The sequence below is a fragment of the Abrus precatorius genome, unplaced genomic scaffold, assembly GCF_003935025.1.
Source record: "Abrus precatorius isolate BTA unplaced genomic scaffold, Abrus_2018 Scaffold11, whole genome shotgun sequence".
In the NCBI taxonomy this organism is placed as follows: Eukaryota; Viridiplantae; Streptophyta; class Magnoliopsida; order Fabales; family Fabaceae; genus Abrus; species Abrus precatorius.
In genome coordinates this window covers 28,832,854-28,851,479 of record NW_020874303.1, presented here as the reverse complement: position 1 = coordinate 28,851,479, position 18,626 = coordinate 28,832,854, and the positions used below count along the sequence as shown (strand labels likewise).

The following is an 18,626-nucleotide window of genomic DNA, read 5'->3' as shown; positions in this document are numbered from 1 at the left end:
TTATTTTATCTTAATTAAACAATTTGGTGGGTATTTACTTTGTTCATTATCATTCTCTATAATTCCAAAATTCTTATAATTCAATTCAATTTATATGTCATGGAAGTGATTTTAATGGTATATAATTCAATTCAATTCAATTCTATTTTATCCCAAATATATTTTATTTTAAAATTTATAATCAATTCTATTTTAGTTGAATATGTCCTATTTTAAAATTTATATTTAAAAATTAAAAGCTTGCAACTCCCTTAAAGAGATATAATTTACGACAAATGTCACCCAAAAAAGCCTAATTTAAGGTAAATGCTTTATCTAGGAATAATCATTATCCTAATTTGAATCACAGAAAGACCTCCTCTTGTTAACTTTATTTTGGGCATATAATTCAAATTTCAGTATTAATAAAACTCAGTATGTGTTTTCTCAAGTCATTATTTTGGCATCATACGTTGCAAGCTATTTGTCCCTAGTCAAATGGCAATTTGTGTCGGTAACATGCAACAATTCTCACAATGATAATCGAAGAACTGGGTCTGCACAATCTACAAATTAGGGGAAAGTATTGGGAGTCATAAGCAAGATGTGAATGACAAATTTGAGCATACGCTTAGAGGAATGTGTCAAAAAAACAAATCTTGCACTGATAAATTAGAAGTAAATTATATATATATTAGACAGTTAAGTCTAAAGTATCAAAACTGGTTTGTTTAAACAAACAAGCTTTGATCGACAGATTCTTCCAACAGAAGGGAAAGGGGTTAGGACTTTGGACTGGGTCAAGAAATATTGTTAGACCAGACGTGAAATAAGATTACAAAGAATAAGTTTTCTTTCACTAGTTTGTGCAGTTTGTTTTTCCTAAATAAGATTAAAAGGCTTCAGATAAATATGTAACTTGATCCCTAAATTTAGCATCCTAATTATATTTAATCCCTGAAAATTTTTAATGCAATTTAATCGTTAAATGTTATTTTTTGGTCCTTAAATGTATTCACTTACATTTTAGGTCTTTTTAATAAAAAAAAGTAAATAAAATGAGAATAAAATATAAAAAAATTAACATATCCCAGAATCAAATTGTAGACAATAACACTTTCGAGGACCAACGAATTCCCCCAAAAGTGTCACTTTTAGGTACCAATTTGTGTAATTACTCAACTTTTAAAACACTAGGATTTTTTTAAAAATTTGTGCACAGACGAGCATAATAGCAAGGTTCGAAAAAACGATAGCCATACAGAAGAAGGATTAATTTTCAAAGGTAAAGCTTATTTTTATGAGATGATATTACAGCTGATGAACGCTCATCCCACATGTGAAGTCTGCCTTATCAACTGTGTGTACAACAAGTTCGGGGTCTGGAGATTCTAACTCGAGTATTACCTGCACATTGATTGACAAGAGTGTAACCACTTTTGCACTGGGAATCAAGTTATTTGTGATTCTCATTGTTGTATATATAAGAAAATTCAAGCAAATTGCTAAATGACAACTAGAAACAATTGAATAAAGATGTGGTTAGTAGAATTAGAATTTCCTTGCATTTATGTTGGTCGATGATAACTTAAGAAACATAAGTTTACATTGCATAAACAATAATAAATGCTAGAGTTGTTAAAAGCTATTGCTAAGACATACCAAAACGTTAGTTCCTTGCTTAAGGACTGGAGCAGGAACGTAGAGGTTACACTGTGGTCCTCTCGACTATCAAAGAACCATAATGTTTGTAAGCAAAAACAAATAGATTTAGAGAACTAACTCTTACATTATGCAACATAAACACATATATAATACATTTAAGAGGAATAAAAACTAGTTTACCGGCCAATATCTTCCTATATTGAAGTCATTAACGAACACAATGCCTTTTCCCCAGTTGCTGAATGATAGAAATGTATCCTTGACCTGACTTGATTTATCAATTAAGAACTGGCCAGAATAAAAAGCAGGTTCTTTTGAAGTATTCTCTGTAAGAAAAAGAAACGCCTTGGTCATTGATTTGACATCAACATTATAAAATACCATGAAGTAATCACTGAGAAATGATTAGTACGAGATACAAAAAGAGCAACGATAAAGGTACTTTTTTTGTTTCCTCAAATGTATTTTAGTATATACCATAACTATAAATCAACTTTTCTCGGGATGATGATATTTCACTGAATGCAGAATATGTGGCCTGAGTGATGCGATTGTAAGTTGACGCTTCATTCAGGTTGTGCAAAGGAATAGGGAACATTTTCCACCCTTGTACTTTTTCCCCGTCCAGATAAACAGAAGACAGAATGCCCTGTAGAAGTTGTGAAAAAAATCAACCAATTACAATCAGACATTTAGAGTATCATCATCATCTTCGGATGACATTTACCTTCCTATCAAAGATGAAGGGCCCATAATTTACACGACCCATGTTTTCAACCTACAAAGGGGAGAAAGAAAGCATTCAACTAAATCCCATAAAAAATATTAAAATCTGAAGGAAACTCTTCAGAAGTTCATGTTGGCATCTTAATCTATATAAATGCCTTGACTTTGTAATCATAAATAATTGGCTATATAACTAAATTAAGGAGTTAATTAATAATTAATGTCAACTTACATAAACCATATAAAATGTGCCAATACAGCAACTAACTGCCAATATTGACCATATTACTAATTAAGAAGCTGTGACATGTTGATTTTTTATGGAATCATGTGATTGAGAAGAACCAAAAATATGTTTAAGCCTAAAAACATATAATTATATTATTTATCTTATCTTCTTTGAGTAATGTAAAGCAACAAGGATCATTGACTTGTGGTTCTCTTAACTACCATTCAAACTAAAGTTAAAATTGCATAATTATTTAACGATCGTGGCACTCCCTTATCATCCCCACAATGAATGACAGAGATGAGGTCATGGATCTCTACCATGTGAAACAATCAAAACAATAATATTGCTTTTGCTTTATCCAAGATATAAACTGCATAACTCAAAAGTTAAAACTGCTAAAAATATTTTTCCCAGTACAAAAAGAAATGAAAATACATAAATAAAGCAGGTATATAGTATATACCAGAATAAATAAGTTGATGTTAGAATGGCATTTAATGTCAGGAATGCTTAGCTTGTTTTTCAACCATCTTTCAACTGTACCAACATAAGTTGGCCTTGCACTGCTTTCTTTGGAAGGGCATGAGATAAATACTTGAGCTCTGTCATGCAACTGCACATTCATCATTTATTATATATAGAGAAGTTATATTCTTCTAGATAGACAAGACATCCTGTAAACTTTCTAGCTATTGGGTAATAGAAATAAGATGATAGTATCTGAAGAAAATAGCTAGAAAACAAAAATGAGAATAACCGAAAGAATTCCAACAGCACCTTTGGTATGAACAAAATTCTTCCACCTCTGTTTGCTTTATATTCAGTGACATACAATAAGAAACCAAACAGCTGCGAACAAAGGCCAAGCTTCAATAATATACAATTTAGGAATCTTGTGTCAGTATGAATCACAATCACATACCTGACCCACATGCTCCATTGACATTGGAGTTTCAGATTTAAACACATTGGTGGAATTGGCAAAATCAAACATATCAAATAAGAAAGCCTTTCTTTGCAAGTGAATTGGTCCATATCTTGTCTTCGCATTATTAGAGGGAACAGCTGGAAGAGGTACTGAGCTATATCGGGCTATAACCCTTCGAATAGCTGAAACATATACACGCACAAATTTAAAATCCCGCTTGAATTGTCATACTGCAAATAATAAAATTTAAGAAATAATGAAATAGCCAGAAGGGAAAAAATATTAGTTTGGATCAATGAAAAGATATTTGCAACTGAACTTGTGATATTATATGCCAGCACAATACTAATTAAAGTATTAAACATTATACATTGTAAAGTTCCTTGCACAACTCAGTTGAAAGCCTGAAAATGAAAGTATACACAACATTCATACCATTGTATTTTGAATTGTCGATATCACCAGCTTCCTTAATTGGTGCATCCTGGATATGAGATAGTCAGTCCAGTTTGCAATATGGATATATGACAATTCACTGCAGAAAGAAGGTGCGACATAACAGTTAAAAGATTCTAACATAATCATATGAAGTGAGATCAGGCTTGTAGTCAGCATCATCTTCGCCAGTATTTGCTCCATTATAAAATCCAAAGTTTGTCCCACCATGTGCCATCTGAAAATTAGAAAATCCAAACCAGAAAGGATTATTCAAAATGAGATTTTTAAACAGTACCAAGGTAGAGGTTGAGACACACATAGAGAACTGCAGAACCATTTTTTCGCAAAATTTCTTCAAGAGCAGCTGCTGTAAAATCAGAATCAGTCTTGGCAATTTTCTCTCCCCAATGTGTAAGCCACCCAGTGTAAAATTCACTGATATGAGAAGCAATGAGTATTTAGCATTTAATAAACAAAAATAATATTTTATAGGAATACACTTACGCTGACAATGGTGGTGATTTTCCTGGGGCATTGAACTCCTTTTGTAGTTTGAATATAGGCCAAGGGTCATCACCAGTAGTGAAGTCAACAGCTACAAAAGAAGAATATGTAGTGGGTTATATGATAAGATATGATCAATGCAATGTTTGTGGTGTTCACACACACTAATCTGTCCTGGCTATATTGTATCGCATATTTTGGTCATTTTCCTATTCACATATATTTCTAGGGAGGAAGAGAGAATGAGAGAAGAAAAAAAACGTTTGTAAAATCACATAATTTAACATATATAATAATGAAATTTCACCTGAAAAGACAGCATCCCCACGAATAGTTCCTTTCTCAAGATTTTCCCTCGATCCACCATCTGTGGTGTATCTAAGAACAGTGAATATAAGGAAAGGATTAATAGAAAAGGTCGTCACCCTAAAACCAACCTAGATATTGTACTTTTCCATTATCAGTTTAAATGTAAAATTTTTAGGGGTATACTTGTACACTTTAAATAGTAGTTCAAAAGTTGGAATTCAAGAACATAACAACTCTTACAAAATAACATCATGCCCAAGATGACTTCTGGCCAGGGTGACTAGGTGATGGAGATATGCTTTGTCATCTCCATAAGAACCATACTCATTTTCAATCTGTGTCAAACAACTCTATACAAGTCAATCTAATTCTCCATTCATAAGTGGCAAGCATTCAAACGAGAAGGAACACAGATCATGGTGATAAAAGTCCTACAGTAATAAAAAAATTTCCAGCATTCAGGAATTCACAAATACAGTAATACTTTCATATTTAGACAAACTACCCTCCACTAAATTTTAACTGCATAATTTAAGTTTTGGAGAAAAAAAGGGATGAGATATGTTAAATAATAGGATTCTTATTGTTTTATAATCTTATGATGGTAGTAATATTATTGGGCTGGGCTTGTACCAGTCAAGTTCTATGTACAACATTAGTATTTGACCTAGATTATCAGAACAAGGTATCAGTTATTTGTCTCTAACATGCATCATATCAATCGTTCAGAATACCTCTTCTCATTTTCCATCTTATCTGTATAATTTCAACACACAGATTATGCCATTTTCCAACTTAAAAACACAGACTTTCTGTTTTTTAAGTCAGAAGTCAGAACATAAACTTTCATATATTTTATGTTTTGTAGACATCTTGAATAATAATGCCAATCAGGTAGATACAATTAATAAATTCTACCCAAAAACAGCATACCTGAACCATTATTATAGGGCCCCCATTGCCATAGAGGAGAGGAACAAATTTTGGAAGCAGGTTACTCCACCATTTTTCAACCTTAATTGGCAAACTATAATAAGTCCAAACTTCAATAAAATTATAAAAGTAATGTATCAACATGGAGAAAGAAATACAACAAATGCTTTGAAGCACATAGATATTTCAAAGAAAATTGTGGTTTTTAGACTCAATCTTTCAATGTGAGCTCAATAATCGTAAGGGTTTGTTTAACCTATTCCATTTAAACCACTATAAGACATTGTTATAATGCCACAAACAAGGTTCACCTTGTCCTTTCTAGAAATAACTAATAGGTGGTTTAAGCATAGCCTCACAGCAAATGCATTAAAAAGAGTCCTTCAACGAGGCTGATTTAATAGTAAATAGGTTCATTCAACTTGCTCAGCGCCATGGTTTGAATCCCACCCACAGCTCATTGTTAGGTGGCTAAGTAACCCCATTTGCAAAGAATCCTTATGCAGTAGTCCCAACATACATGTTTGAAGGTACTTCCAACCAAATGTGTGTGGTGGTGAAAAAATCCCCATATTCCCTGCTGGGTGTCATGGACACAACACAGTTCCCATTTTCTTATGCAGTGTACATGGAGAAACTTTTATTGCATCCTTGTGTATTCATTATATTTACATTCAAAGTTCAAACCATAGTGGTAGGAGTTCAAATAAACCAAGACTAATCAGACTAAATTTTGGTTATTTTGATTTGAAAAGGAATATTGACATGGGAGGCTCTCATCAGAAACAAAACCTAAGGAGCTTATTACCCAAGCTAAGCCTAAAATGCGTCAGGTGGTTGATAAAACAAGAGACATGCAAACACTCAGCACTCACAAACACCCATTAAATACATAAAGACACCTATGAAACAGGTATTAGTTCATCTTGATATGGGCAATGTTATTTCAAAATAACATCTGCATTTGTATATTGTTCAGCTTTCGAAATTCTAAGTGAAATCTCCACTTCCCCTGTCACAACTTGATGGAACTCAATTCAGCAATGTCGAGGTTACATGTTACCATAATCTTAATTTAACTTTAAGATGTAACAGAAGCAGGGAAAGACCTAGGAAGCCTGGTCTGAGAAGAAGTAGCAATAATCTCAACCTTGAGGTTCCTTTGTTGCAATACTATCTATCAAATGCTCGCCTATAAACAAAATCTTTAAGCTGCTGTTATAGAGGGAACAAAATAATTTCTTGGCATCATCTTAGTCCTACATCAACCATCACTACCAAGCAGCAAGAGGCTGCACCCACTATAGAAGCCACAAGTTGAGATGCTAAGCCCAAGGATCAAAGGATGATGATGGACTGATTAAGAAAATATAATGTAATTCATAATGAGCATCGTATGATTCCCACATAAATAAGAGAAAATGCATCAACATTCTTCTTGGAAAACTTGGATTATCATGCAGACAGTGCAGAAACTGTTAAACATTAAAAGACTTAAATGTTCAAAATTCAAGTGGAGAATGCTAAAAAGGAACATGGAACATGGAGAGGCTATCTAATAAAATATGGATAAATTATAAAACACAAGGCATGTTGAGGTGTGTTTCCATAATTACAAAATGTGAAAGGGAAAAGCAAAAAAAACAGAAACGCATATAAGAGATAGAAATCTAGAATGAAAAACAGAAAAATACAATTCCAACATTAAGATTTGTGAATATGAAGAAGTCGGTTGCAGGTACACCGACATTATCATGAAATAGAGTAAGGAAAGCATACTAGTTGAAGAAAAGTAGGATCAGATGATCTTGGTCTGGGGGTTGGGTTCATGGAATGGAACCAACCTGGGAAACCGCCCCAATCCCACTCTGAAATAAATCAATAGTCTTGATCATTATTTTCAACAAAATATCAACAGCAAGGATATGCCAAGTGAGGGGGTGGGGTACTAATAAACTGTACAAAAAAGAAAATAAGATATCAAAACATAAGATTGTATTGTAGAACAATGTCAAAGTTAGTGCACAATGTATAACAAATGCTCTTTTGCTTCTCTTAGTTCTCTATATCAACTATAAAGAATAAGAAATGAAAATAATTGTGCCAAAAGATGGCATGGACTGCCATACAGACATTGGATTGGCAATAGAACATAAATGTTGCCTTCTCTTGTTTAGCCATATTACACGGGGAAGAATGACTTTTTGCTGCATGGATTCTGATAATAAATTAGATTGGTCTCTCAGATTTGAAAATCATTACAGCAAGATCATTAAAGTTTACTTTATATTTTTTTACTAATAATTTTGCCTATATGCTGGATAAAGGCAAGCAATTAAAGTAATTCAAGATCTTTATTAAAGCAATTGCAGCTCAATGCTAAACTGAGTGATTAGGCATTTAAGTTAAGATATCTAACCTGCACATATATATGGTCCGGGTCGAACCATCACAAGGAGACCAAGTTTGTGACAAAGGTTGAGAAATGATTCAATGTTTGCAATACCCTCAAATACAAGCTTTCCCGATTCTGGTTCATGCAGATTCCAAGGAACATATGTTTGAATGGTGTTCAAGCCCAACGCCTTGGCTTTTAACAGTCTATCTTCCCAGTACTGCATATTAGAAGTAATAATCATATTCCCATAATAAAGCATTTAACTTGCACAAAATAAATATCTCATGAGGTCTCAAAGAATAATGGGCCAAACTTCATTTGTCAGTATGTGTTGTCCTTATGCGAAAGATAACAAGAGGTGGTGATAGGACACTCCATTTTCTTGTTCAGCTATGTGCATAAACTAGCAAAATAAAAGAAACCAAAACCTATTTAAAAATGAATGCATTGATTGCAATGCAATTACCATGTGCCCTTTGGCAGAGTGTTAAAAATCCCTCTTACTAAACTAAGAGATGTCATGTGAACAAGAAGTGATACCTCTGGATGCACTCGAAAATAATGCAAATCACCACCAATGATCTGAAAAGGTTCACCATCTTTCCAGAACATGTCGTCGGCAATCTCAAAGTTTCTGTTAACCTGAGTAAAGCAGGGTCGAACATAATGATTAACCAACAAATTATAGTTCAATTTGTCTTAGAATTGAAGACAGAAGCTAAATTCGGGAAGTGTCGAATGAAGATACCTTGTTGAGATGAGAATGAAGGGGAAAGTGAGTTGACAAAGAAGGAAGAGGAGCGAAAACAGGAAGAAAGGCACAAAAGAGCATGAAAGAGATGAAGATGAAGAAAAGGTAGCTTCGTTTCTTAGCCATGGCTAGCAGTTTGGAAGCTGCACAGTTGCTCTTCACTCTGATTCTCATTCACCCACCCACATCACTGTTCATGCGGGTTATGTCTTACCAAAAATATTTAATTACAGTTATTTAAGCAAAAGTTGCATCATTTAAACTTAATACGATATAAAAGAGTTAAAAACAATAATATGTGAAAAATTAAATAATATTTTAATAAAATATTTTATAAAAAATAAATTAACATTGTACAAGTTTTATTATAATCAAAACGTAATTAATCTTAACATTATTTATATTATATCCCTTCTAAATAAGCAAAAAGGAGAATGTTGGTAACGAGAGTGTTTTTCAAAGAGATTTAGGATTTGAGGTTAAAGATTTTTAGGGTTTAGAATGAGTGGTAGAATAGCATCCCACGGCAACTAATGTACTAAGCATATCGGAAAGGAAGGGGTAAAAACTTAGACATACATCATTTTGTGTTCATGGTTACTTTTATTACTTCATTTAATTTTAATATAATATAAAAAAAGTGCTTAGTTATAAAGGGGTAACATTACATAGAAAAAGATTTACCAACTCTACACAACTTGAACAAGCATTCACGGATAATATGCACATCCAAACCATTTGCATGAGTCATTTTTTGCTTTTGAGACCAAAGCCCATCGAGTCCATTGATCAACTCCAGCCCAATCTAGTCATGCAAGCAGTGAGAAGTTTCCTTGGGCTTGGGCATGGGCTCGTGAATCCAAGACATTGTGGGTGCATATTCATGAATACACCATTGTGGTATGAAGTGGGGGATGGAGAGAGAAAAGTGAAAGGTGACAGACATGATGCATGATACATGATACATGTAGCATATATAGGATCGAGGGTAAGAAAGAAAGTGACATGGGCTTGGGTCAAACAGAAAAGGTGACATTATTTTTTGGCAAAGGGGAGTGTGGGGAAGCATCTTTACAATGACAAGTCAACTGGGGTTATGGCTTCTACCTATGCCCACAACCCAATCATTCTGCCAATTCTCAGCTTTTGGAGGTACCAATCGCATATTGTTAATTTTACTTATTCTAATTCACACTGCAGACAAAAAGCAGCCCCAACAAATAACATTTTAAACCATTGCTAACAGTAACACTAGCTCCACATACTCTTGGGGGACTGTGCTTTATTCACTCTACATAGTTACCTCTTTTCCCTTTCCTTTTACGTTGTTTAGCTGTCTCCGACAAAGGAATCTCAGCACTTTACACAAATTTGACAACCATGCAATTATCCTTTTGTTATCATCTTCACCCTGTTATTTATTACAAAAGCATTTTAAAGGCACCCTTTCATTACGTATATCATTGAATACATTTTATACAATGTTTCTCATTATTTTTAAAAATTAACTCTTAAATAATTATTAAATTAATAAAATTATTATTATTTTTAATTAAATATTTTCTTTTTTCATACCCTTAACCACTTTTTTCAATGCAATTGTTAATCTTCATTGTGTGATTAAAGATCTGAACCTAAAACCTTTTTTTGTGACTATTTGATCTTACTATTCAAATCTGTTTGATTATCTTTGTTTCTTTTATCCTTTCCTTTTCATGTGTAAGATGAAGTCTCATGAGCGTAGAGCATTGGGATTCAAAGGAATCTTCCAACAGCGGAGATGTTTTGCCTTTGCCAAGCCAATGAAAAGAGAGGTGCCAACACCACTTTCAAAACTTGCTTCTTATATGAATATCCACATATACTGACCTAACATAGCAAATCTTAGGGCAGGGATGACGGTCTGTTTCACATTTCGTATATTCTAAAGAACTGAAACACCACACCACCATTGTGCAAACGACACCTCCAATTCCAAAAACAAAATCAATATTCATATGCACTACAAACCATGTTGGAATTGTTTAAATACTAATAATTACTGACTTTTCAGCTAATTGGGTTCGTAGTTATTTACATAAATAATTGTTTGTTGTAATATAATTATGTTGTGAGGTTATTTAATTTAATTGATTAACTTTGATCATTACTGTGTTTCCATTTTACTACTCTTTATTATTTAAATAGCTTTTAGTCTCATTTAATAAATGTAAATAATACAAGTTTTTTTCGTACTTATATCACATGGGGGGAAACGAAAGATGAAGACAACTTTTTAATTTAATTTTAATCATGAAATGTTTGTGTATGACTGTTCTAATATAAAGTTTTTTAAGTTCTGATTTAAATTCATCATCAATTAGCCTTATTAAATTTAGACAATATTAACACGTGAAATGGTCTTCAATTTTCTCATAACGTTCCAAAATAAGACAAAATAATCCGCATTGTCAACCACAACATGACTAAGAAAAAGAAAGAATATATAATATGATATGTGTGTATGAAAAGGAAATATCGTAGCAAATTTGTTCTTCTTGTTTTAGAAATTAAAATAAGAAAAACAAAAGATGGATATAAAGAATCCTCCCTCGGGATTGAATCCCACTTGTGCCTCCATCGGGTATCAAAGGGCATCTTTCTTTCCTTTTAGTTCCTCAAAAATCACAGCAACAAATCTAAATTAAGCTAACATGCATATCATAGTCCTGATTCCTTCCCCTCACAAAGAATCCAATGCTTTTTTATATACTCAACCCATCCCCTCCATAGTATATCCCTTAACAAACTTTATACTCACAGCACATGCATACGTCCCCATGATCAAACTCTTTTATAAATTCTGATCATATCAATGTTGCTTCCATGACCATGTTTTGTTGCTTTCTTTATTGAGCTAAAGTGTTTTTTTTTTTAATTTCCTTTAATTAGTAATAATTTATTCTTCAACATAGTTTGAGTAACTTCACTTACTACCAAGTTTGTTATCAATTTTTCAATAAATTCAACTTAACATTGTAAAAATAAAGAACAAACTTTCTATCTCTATGAAAACCATCTTTTGTGTCCAGTTATATATACTGTTTTGTTTTGATCTGGTAACTTACCCATTGATCTTAGAAAAGTTGGGTTTTCACTACTAAGTTCGGAGCAAGTGATGAGAGATCTGAAAAAGGTTAATGATTAAAATACATTTGGTATAAGTGATGAGAGAAAAAGGCTAATGATTAAGAACTAGGATAAAGTAGTAGGGTAGGATAACATTTCTCGTCGACCACCTTATAAAGATTCAGAGCTCTATCATGAGAACATTTCATTAGTTCATAATTGCCAAAACTAAATAACGAATTATTGATCAATGGTAAAAGGATATTCTGCCGATTTGATCGTTGAGTGGTCCACAGGATGGATTAACATTAACACCACACATTGAGTCAATGACACATCGTAGATTTACTCAAAGATTCCACTACTTTTGATGTTATTATTATTTGAAAAACAACCCTTTGTTATTAGGCATTAGAGAACCAATGCAACTAAAAGTGAGTCTCTTGAGATTTCTTAGAAGATCACATACCCAGTCTTACTGTTACATTTTCTCCATCTAGTTAATCTGTTATGTGAAATTTCAAATTTTAAATATATATTCTAATTTTTCGTCAGATATATACTACTGTTCTCTTTTTTAAAAAAAATGTGTTTATTTTTGTGTTTAACACTTGAACTAAAAATAATAATATATCCTACTACAGTGAAAAGTTGCTTAAAATCCTTGGTTCAAACCACGTGTTAATTATCTTTCCCATTAAATAGTGCCACTGAAGAATTGGAGTGGGAAGGGTTTGATTGATAAATCTTACGCCACATGAATTCATTTATCTTGTAATCAACTCCATTTAAACTCAGGTGAAAATGGGTGACTTTTTGTTGGGGTGAGGATGTTCTTCATGCAAAAAGTTCAATTATTTAATAATTACTTAGCTTGCTTTATAAGAGGGTTCACTGAACATCAAAAGTAGATATGAACACTGATCGACACAATTTATGGAATGCCATTTATGATGGTAGTTAATCAATGTTTATGTACTTTCTTTAACGATGGTAAAGCTGCGTGGACTACAGAATAAAGAAGGCAAAGAGAACGAGATAAGGACGGATCTTGTTATTCCTATCACAACCAACATACTTCAATTTCAATCCAATGGCAAGAAAGCATAAAAGACAAAATATTGTCAGAAAAAAATATTAAACTAAATCCGAAAATAAGATTAAAAGAAACATCATCATCCCTTTCTAGAAATGGGGGAAAAAAGAAGGGAAAAAAAAAAGGTGAATATTTGTTACGCAAAATTTATTATTGTCTAACCACGTTATATTAAAATCGATTGAAACCACTCCCGTGTATTGGTATTAACAAAATTTATGCTTAAAAAATTCAATAGATATTTGTCTATTGATTATGAGTATTTACTTTTTTTAAAGTAAGAATAAATTAAAAGATAAATTTTCTCAATTAAAAAAATTATAAAAATATAGTTGAATCAGGATGTATTATCTTTGTTAATATATATATGAAAATTTAAATTTTAAATTACATTTGACTAGGATGATACTTATCTTAGAATTATTTTATTTTAAAAATATCTTCGATTTGATATAATACATTAAGATCAAATTTTAAATTGGGTCAAAATTATATTTCAGTAATAATGCTTAAAAAGAATAAAAGATCGTAAAAATAAAATAAAATTTGATATTCAACATGAAAGAAATTACATATATAACTCAGGATAGTTTTTAAAATCATTCTCATTTAAGAGTATTATGTGAATTTATAATATGAATATTATTATAATTACACAGAATGAAAAACTTAATTTTAAAATTATTTAATTCACTTCAGGGTTTCAAGGGTATTTTAAAGAACACAAAAAATTATTTGACGGATGTCATTACTAATACAAGATGCTAGAAACATGGTACCTTAAAAAATGAGTAACCTTTCTCCTACATAATTTGTTTGCATCTTACAATGTAAGAGAGATAAAGAGGGAAGAAAGATACAAATAGGTCTATTAATAATTAAAAGGATGGTATAATATCTTATTGTATTTATATTAACCAAATTTGATTTATGAAAAATTAATGTGTTCGCTTTTATTATGTAAATTTAGTGTAAGTACATTGGGATTGTAAAAAAATTACACTATCATCTAAATATACATTGATATATAAAAGAATCATTATTTCTGTTATAATTAATATAAAAACCATATTAATATTGTAAAATTGTTCGTGCTAATGATGTATCAAAATTAAAGTCGTGTTTAAAAATTATTTAAATGCTATTTAAGAAATTAAAAGTTGGATTCTTCATTAAAATGTATACCAAAATAATCCTTCTATGAATTTTAATATATTTTGAATGTAACTATTAATAAAATCATATTATTTATTGATTTGAACATTAGTTAACAAAATCTTATTATATCGTGTCTTTTTCAGGTATTAGTATTCATGTAGTTTCTAGATATGGCTAAAATTAATTTTATTGTCTGGCTAGTTTCTGAATTTCGCATTCAATAATTAACAACCGACCAACAAATAATTATCATGAATAGAATATAGCAGAATGCCGCGGTGCACCATCCAGGTTTTTATATTTAACCTATAAACACATCAAAATTACATTAATTGCATTAAAACTGAACAATATTAAGGGAAAATTAAGTTTATAAAATAATAACTAATTATAGGGAACGAAAATATTCGGATTCAGAAAGGTTCTTTCCTTCCCTTTGGGAAGACTGACAGTATAACATAAACAACAGTAAAATTTAGAAGAAAGAGAAAATAAATAATTTATAATAATGAAATAAAGAAAAATAAAATCGACAGATATAAGAAGATAAGATAAGATATATAAAGCTAACCTTAACCTTGCCAAGGCTTTTGGGATTGGTTATGTTGGGAGGAGTTCATGCAGTTACCAATGCCAGCAATGTTGAGGATATCAGTGTGAGAGAGGGGTCTAAGACCCAAGAAATCTCTCGTCAACCCTTCACTTCCTCCGGCGCTGCCATCATCGGCGGCGGTTGTTTTAGCAATGGCACCGTGGCCAGCAAAAGCATCCTCAAAAGAAGTCCCTTCAAAGGGAGAAGAGAAAGAATCGATAACATGATGAAGGAGTGATGAAGGAACACCACCGCCACCAGAACCACCACCAGTAGCATCACCAGCAGAAGCAGCTTTATGGGCATAAGGTGCCAAGGCATGGTTAGTGGTGGTCATGATCTGGTCATCACGTGAGGACAAATTGAAACTTGAGTCAGCAGACACGTGAGTGTGTTGGTGGGTCCTAATCATGGAACCTGTTTTGCTCATGGTTGCACCCATTTGTGCTGCTTTCTGAAGCAACGCTGTGGCTGACATGTGAGGAGAGGAAGGTGCTGGTTGGAACGCTGGGAGAGTGGGACCGAGTCTAGGGTTAGGGTTTTCATGGTCTTGAACTTGATCCAACCTTGGAGTGGTGAAGAATGATGATGAAGATGAAGAGAGATCAACGGTGGGTGGAGCAAGCCAAGGGGGTATGAAACTCTGTTGCTCTTTCTTCAGTGGGAAACCATGCATGTCTTCAAGGTTCACTGGTTGTGGTTGTGGAGTTGGAGAAGGGTGATGAAGTGGGTTCCCTATCCCTGTCACTGCTCTTGCACTCTCCTCTGCTAATGCATCACAGAAGGCTCTGTGGGTTATGAAACTGTCCCTCCTGAAACTCATAAACAAAACAAAACATGCATATTGTTTACACACACAAAAAAACAAAACCAAAAGTTGTCACTATATATGCTAAAGTGCTGTAACATTTTCAGTTTTCCAACCATTTTTTTAGTCACTCTCCCACAGTACTTTGGACAGATAGACCATGTTAGGCGCCTGGCGGTGCATTAAAATTGTTTCATTTTCTCTTTCTTTCTGAAGGGTGTGATTAATATTATAGCTAGGTACCTATGTGCCTGCTATATCAATGTATCAAGTATCAACTCTTCTCTATTGTGAGAAGGGATAAGGAATGTGAATTTAATTTATTGTTGTTGAAAATATGAATAGCCCAAAAGAAAAGGATGTGAATTTGAGTCAACCTCGGATTCAAATAGCATCCTCCATAAATGAATGATGTCTGACTTGTAAACTGAAGCTGAAACTGGTAGGTGGTCATTGGTAAGAGTAAGGGTTTTAGGTTAGTTACCTTGAGAAGAGGGTTCCACAGTCACATCTGTACTCCCTTGTGCCACAGGTCTTGGAGTGAGCTTTCCAGTCTGATTGAACAGCATACTTCTTGGAGCACTTGTCACATTTCCACTTCTTCTCACCGTGCTTTCTGCAGAAGTGCTTCTTGATACCAGTTAGGTCCCCCAGGGCCCTTGATGGGTCATGGTGCACGCATGTGGGTTCTGGACACACATACACCTTCTTCCTTATCTCTTTGTTTGTTCTCTGCTTCAGTTTCCATGGTAAGTTGTGCCCTCTTCTATGAAGCTGAAGATTCTGATCTCTTTGAAACCCTTTGTTACAGATCTCACAAATGAACCTGTTGGTGGCCAGAAGAGTCTTTGGAGACAAGGCGACAACTTCAGCTTCTGGGTCTAAATAAATATTTAAATAGAAAAAGGAAAAAGAATACCCAATTCAGATAAACAAGACAAGGACATACAAAAAACAAACCAAAACAAACGATGCTTAGAACTTTGTTTGAATAGAGAAAAGAAACCTGGGTTGCCAGGAAGGTTTCTCTTTTTCTTAACTTGAGGCTGAGTTTGAGTTGATGGTGGAGCGAAGTATTGTTGAGAGTAATCAGTAACAATTTCGTTCCTGTTGCCTGAGGAAGCACTAGCTTCACCAGATGCAGAAGTCAAATTAGACATGTTTTCCTCCACTAATGGTAGCTGCTGCGGTTGTTGTTGGAACACCAAACCCTTCATCACCTTTTCTCATATATGAACATTTTGGAATCCCAAGTATGTGTCATGAGCCATAGATCTGAGTTTTCCGTATGTTACAAGTCTTGCTTCTGGGATCCAAGGACAACCCTTACCTATAACAGAAAGGAAGAAAAAAGCTGGACTTTTGAAGCACGAACTGGACTAGTAGTAAGAAAAATAACAGAACAAAGAGTCAAAATTGATATACAACTCAGGAATATAGTCTTTGAAATCCCAGCAAAGAAACAAAGTATATGGGAAAGAAAAAAAAAAAGTGGAGAGAGTTCTCTACATCTGTGAAGCAAAATACTTTAAACTTAATTAGATGGTTTCCACTACTTGTTTGGCACCAACCCAAGAGACAATTTTCGTTTTTTTTTTTTGCCAAGAAAATCCAGTGATGACCACACTAATATGAACAAAAATATAGACTCAGTAACTCAAAGTTCATAATCAGAGAGAGAGAGAGATGAAGATGTGGTGAGAAGAGGGATTCCCTCTGTATCTCAGCCAGACCAAAACAATACCAGAAACCACAAACCAAGGAGAACCCTACGGCTAACTCTGACGTTGCGCTTTCTGTCTTTTCCTCTGTTCTCTTTCTCAACCCCAGAAAAATCCTTTCTTTCTCTATTTATTGTTTAATGTTTATATTTTGCTTTTAACCAAGTTCAATTATTTTCGCTATAAACTTTTGTTTATATATATACACTGCCCTTGCCTTTCCCTTCTCTCGTAAAGTAAGCAGAAAAAGGGGGGTGGAAAAGCAACCATGTAAAAAGAGAGTATCATTTGTATATGCAGATAGATAGATATGTAATGTAACATAGGCATTTAGAGAGAGAGGAACAGAGAAAGAGAATGATAGGATGAGAGAAGTCCTCTTATGTTACTTAACATCATAGGCAGTGGACCCTCCCTACCCTGCTTCCCAAATTTTACAGTGACATGATTGATTCATTGATTAAATTCCAACCAGCATGGCTAAAAGCTTCTCCCTTCTTCCCTTAATTCTTTTTTATTCTTCTCTGTTCGTTATCATTGTAACTATTGCCTATAAAAAAAAAAGCTGAATATTCTGACATTTTTTGCATGGCTATATTAAATAAATTAAGACCTCTGTTATTAATTTGTACAATATTTTTATATTTGTTTTTATTTTCTCTCTTTTTCTTCTACCAGATAGCTAAATTAGTTATAATATCGTATGGTGTCCAAAAACATGTCGCTCAAACAACATTTTCTTTGGACTAAAATCTAAACAAACAGATACATTTGTTAGGTTATGAATTTACAAAGACAAAGCTACCAAACTCCCAAATCCTTAGCCCCCTCTCCACCTTTCTTATTACCACCGTATCTTATACAAGCGCAATTTTTGGTCGGCCTTGTCATTTTCACTTCGCAATGGTCATTATCAATATTAAAAAAACTATTAATGTCGTCGCAACTATAATATGGGATCAACCTCAACTTACAAGTATCAAATTGGACACATTTAATATCATATAATCACCCAGTTCATTAAAATTGCAAGCCATAAATATAAGTATGAATATTCAATTCATCCAACTTTTATTTATTTTTCTCTTTCTCTCTCCCCCCCCCCCCCTTATAATGCATGTTATAAGTCTCTCCTTGCACTTAAAATAAATAAATAACATTGACATGGGCTAACGTTACCTTGCCGGTACTCATGCTCAAGTTGACTCCACGGTCAATAATAGCAAACAAGTGCACCCTTTAAATGAAATCATTTACTTTAATGTGTTTATATATTGACT

At 33.3% G+C, this 18,626-nt stretch overlaps 2 protein-coding genes across 11 annotated transcripts; both read right to left on the bottom strand.

Moving 5' to 3' along the window:
- Positions 1–1,047: 1,047 nt before the first annotated feature.
- LOC113854216 (beta-galactosidase 17) lies at positions 1,048–9,607 on the bottom strand. Of its 3 annotated transcripts, none has more exons than XM_027485110.1 (19): positions 8,861–9,100; positions 8,653–8,754; positions 8,134–8,329; positions 7,494–7,582; positions 5,715–5,795; positions 5,022–5,116; positions 4,780–4,850; positions 4,473–4,563; positions 4,286–4,403; positions 4,108–4,203; positions 3,966–4,014; positions 3,525–3,712; positions 3,380–3,451; positions 3,066–3,215; positions 2,372–2,422; positions 2,122–2,293; positions 1,825–1,970; positions 1,642–1,707; positions 1,048–1,386 (listed from the first exon to the last, which is right to left on the bottom strand). In XM_027485110.1, exons 1-19 carry the CDS (start codon positions 9,035–9,037, stop codon positions 1,291–1,293), a joined length of 2,106 nt encoding a protein of 701 aa, XP_027340911.1. In that variant the 5' UTR covers positions 9,038–9,100; the 3' UTR covers positions 1,048–1,290. The 3 variants fall into 3 exon arrangements, with proteins under 3 accessions (XP_027340911.1, XP_027340910.1, XP_027340912.1); XM_027485109.1 differs by having other exon boundaries at positions 1,053–1,386; positions 3,380–3,469; positions 8,861–9,061; XM_027485111.1 differs by lacking the exon at positions 8,861–9,100 and adding an exon at positions 9,599–9,607 and having other exon boundaries at positions 1,224–1,386; positions 1,825–2,038; positions 2,208–2,293.
- A 4,695-nt stretch (positions 9,608–14,302) lies between these two features.
- On the bottom strand, positions 14,303–17,801 carry LOC113853726 (protein indeterminate-domain 11-like). Of its 8 annotated transcripts, none has more exons than XM_027484295.1 (5): positions 17,135–17,350; positions 16,632–17,004; positions 16,110–16,506; positions 14,797–15,629; positions 14,303–14,531 (listed from the first exon to the last, which is right to left on the bottom strand). In XM_027484295.1, exons 2-4 carry the CDS (start codon positions 16,840–16,842, stop codon positions 14,798–14,800), a joined length of 1,440 nt encoding a protein of 479 aa, XP_027340096.1. In that variant the 5' UTR covers positions 16,843–17,004; positions 17,135–17,350; the 3' UTR covers positions 14,303–14,531; position 14,797. The 8 variants fall into 8 exon arrangements, with proteins under 8 accessions (XP_027340096.1, XP_027340089.1, XP_027340093.1 ...); XM_027484288.1 differs by lacking the exon at positions 17,135–17,350 and adding an exon at positions 17,370–17,657 and having other exon boundaries at positions 14,304–14,531; positions 14,797–15,635; positions 16,632–16,955; XM_027484293.1 differs by lacking the exon at positions 17,135–17,350 and adding an exon at positions 17,370–17,657 and having other exon boundaries at positions 14,381–14,531; positions 16,632–16,955.
- Positions 17,802–18,626: the final 825 nt, after the last annotated feature.

Bases quoted from the DNA above. Each gene is read 5' to 3' on its own strand.
- LOC113854216 (XM_027485109.1), bottom strand. From the start codon at position 9,037: ATGAGAATCAGAGTGAAGAGCAACTGTGCAGCTTCCAAACTGCTAGCC. The intron at 8,330-8,652 runs GTATCACTTCTT...TCTAATATGCAG, and splicing joins ATTTTCGAGTGCATCCAGAG to TACTGGGAAGATAGACTGTT. The intron at 1,387-1,641 runs GTATGTCTTAGC...ATCAATGTGCAG, and splicing joins AGCAAGGAACTAACGTTTTG to GTAATACTCGAGTTAGAATC.
- LOC113853726 (XM_027484288.1), bottom strand. From the start codon at position 16,842: ATGAAGGGTTTGGTGTTCCAACAACAACCGCAGCAGCTACCATTAGTG. The intron at 16,507-16,631 runs GTTTCTTTTCTC...ATATTTATTTAG, and splicing joins AAACCTTCCTGGCAACCCAG to ACCCAGAAGCTGAAGTTGTC. The intron at 15,636-16,109 runs GTAACTAACCTA...TTTGTTTATGAG, and splicing joins TGTGGAACCCTCTTCTCAAG to TTTCAGGAGGGACAGTTTCA.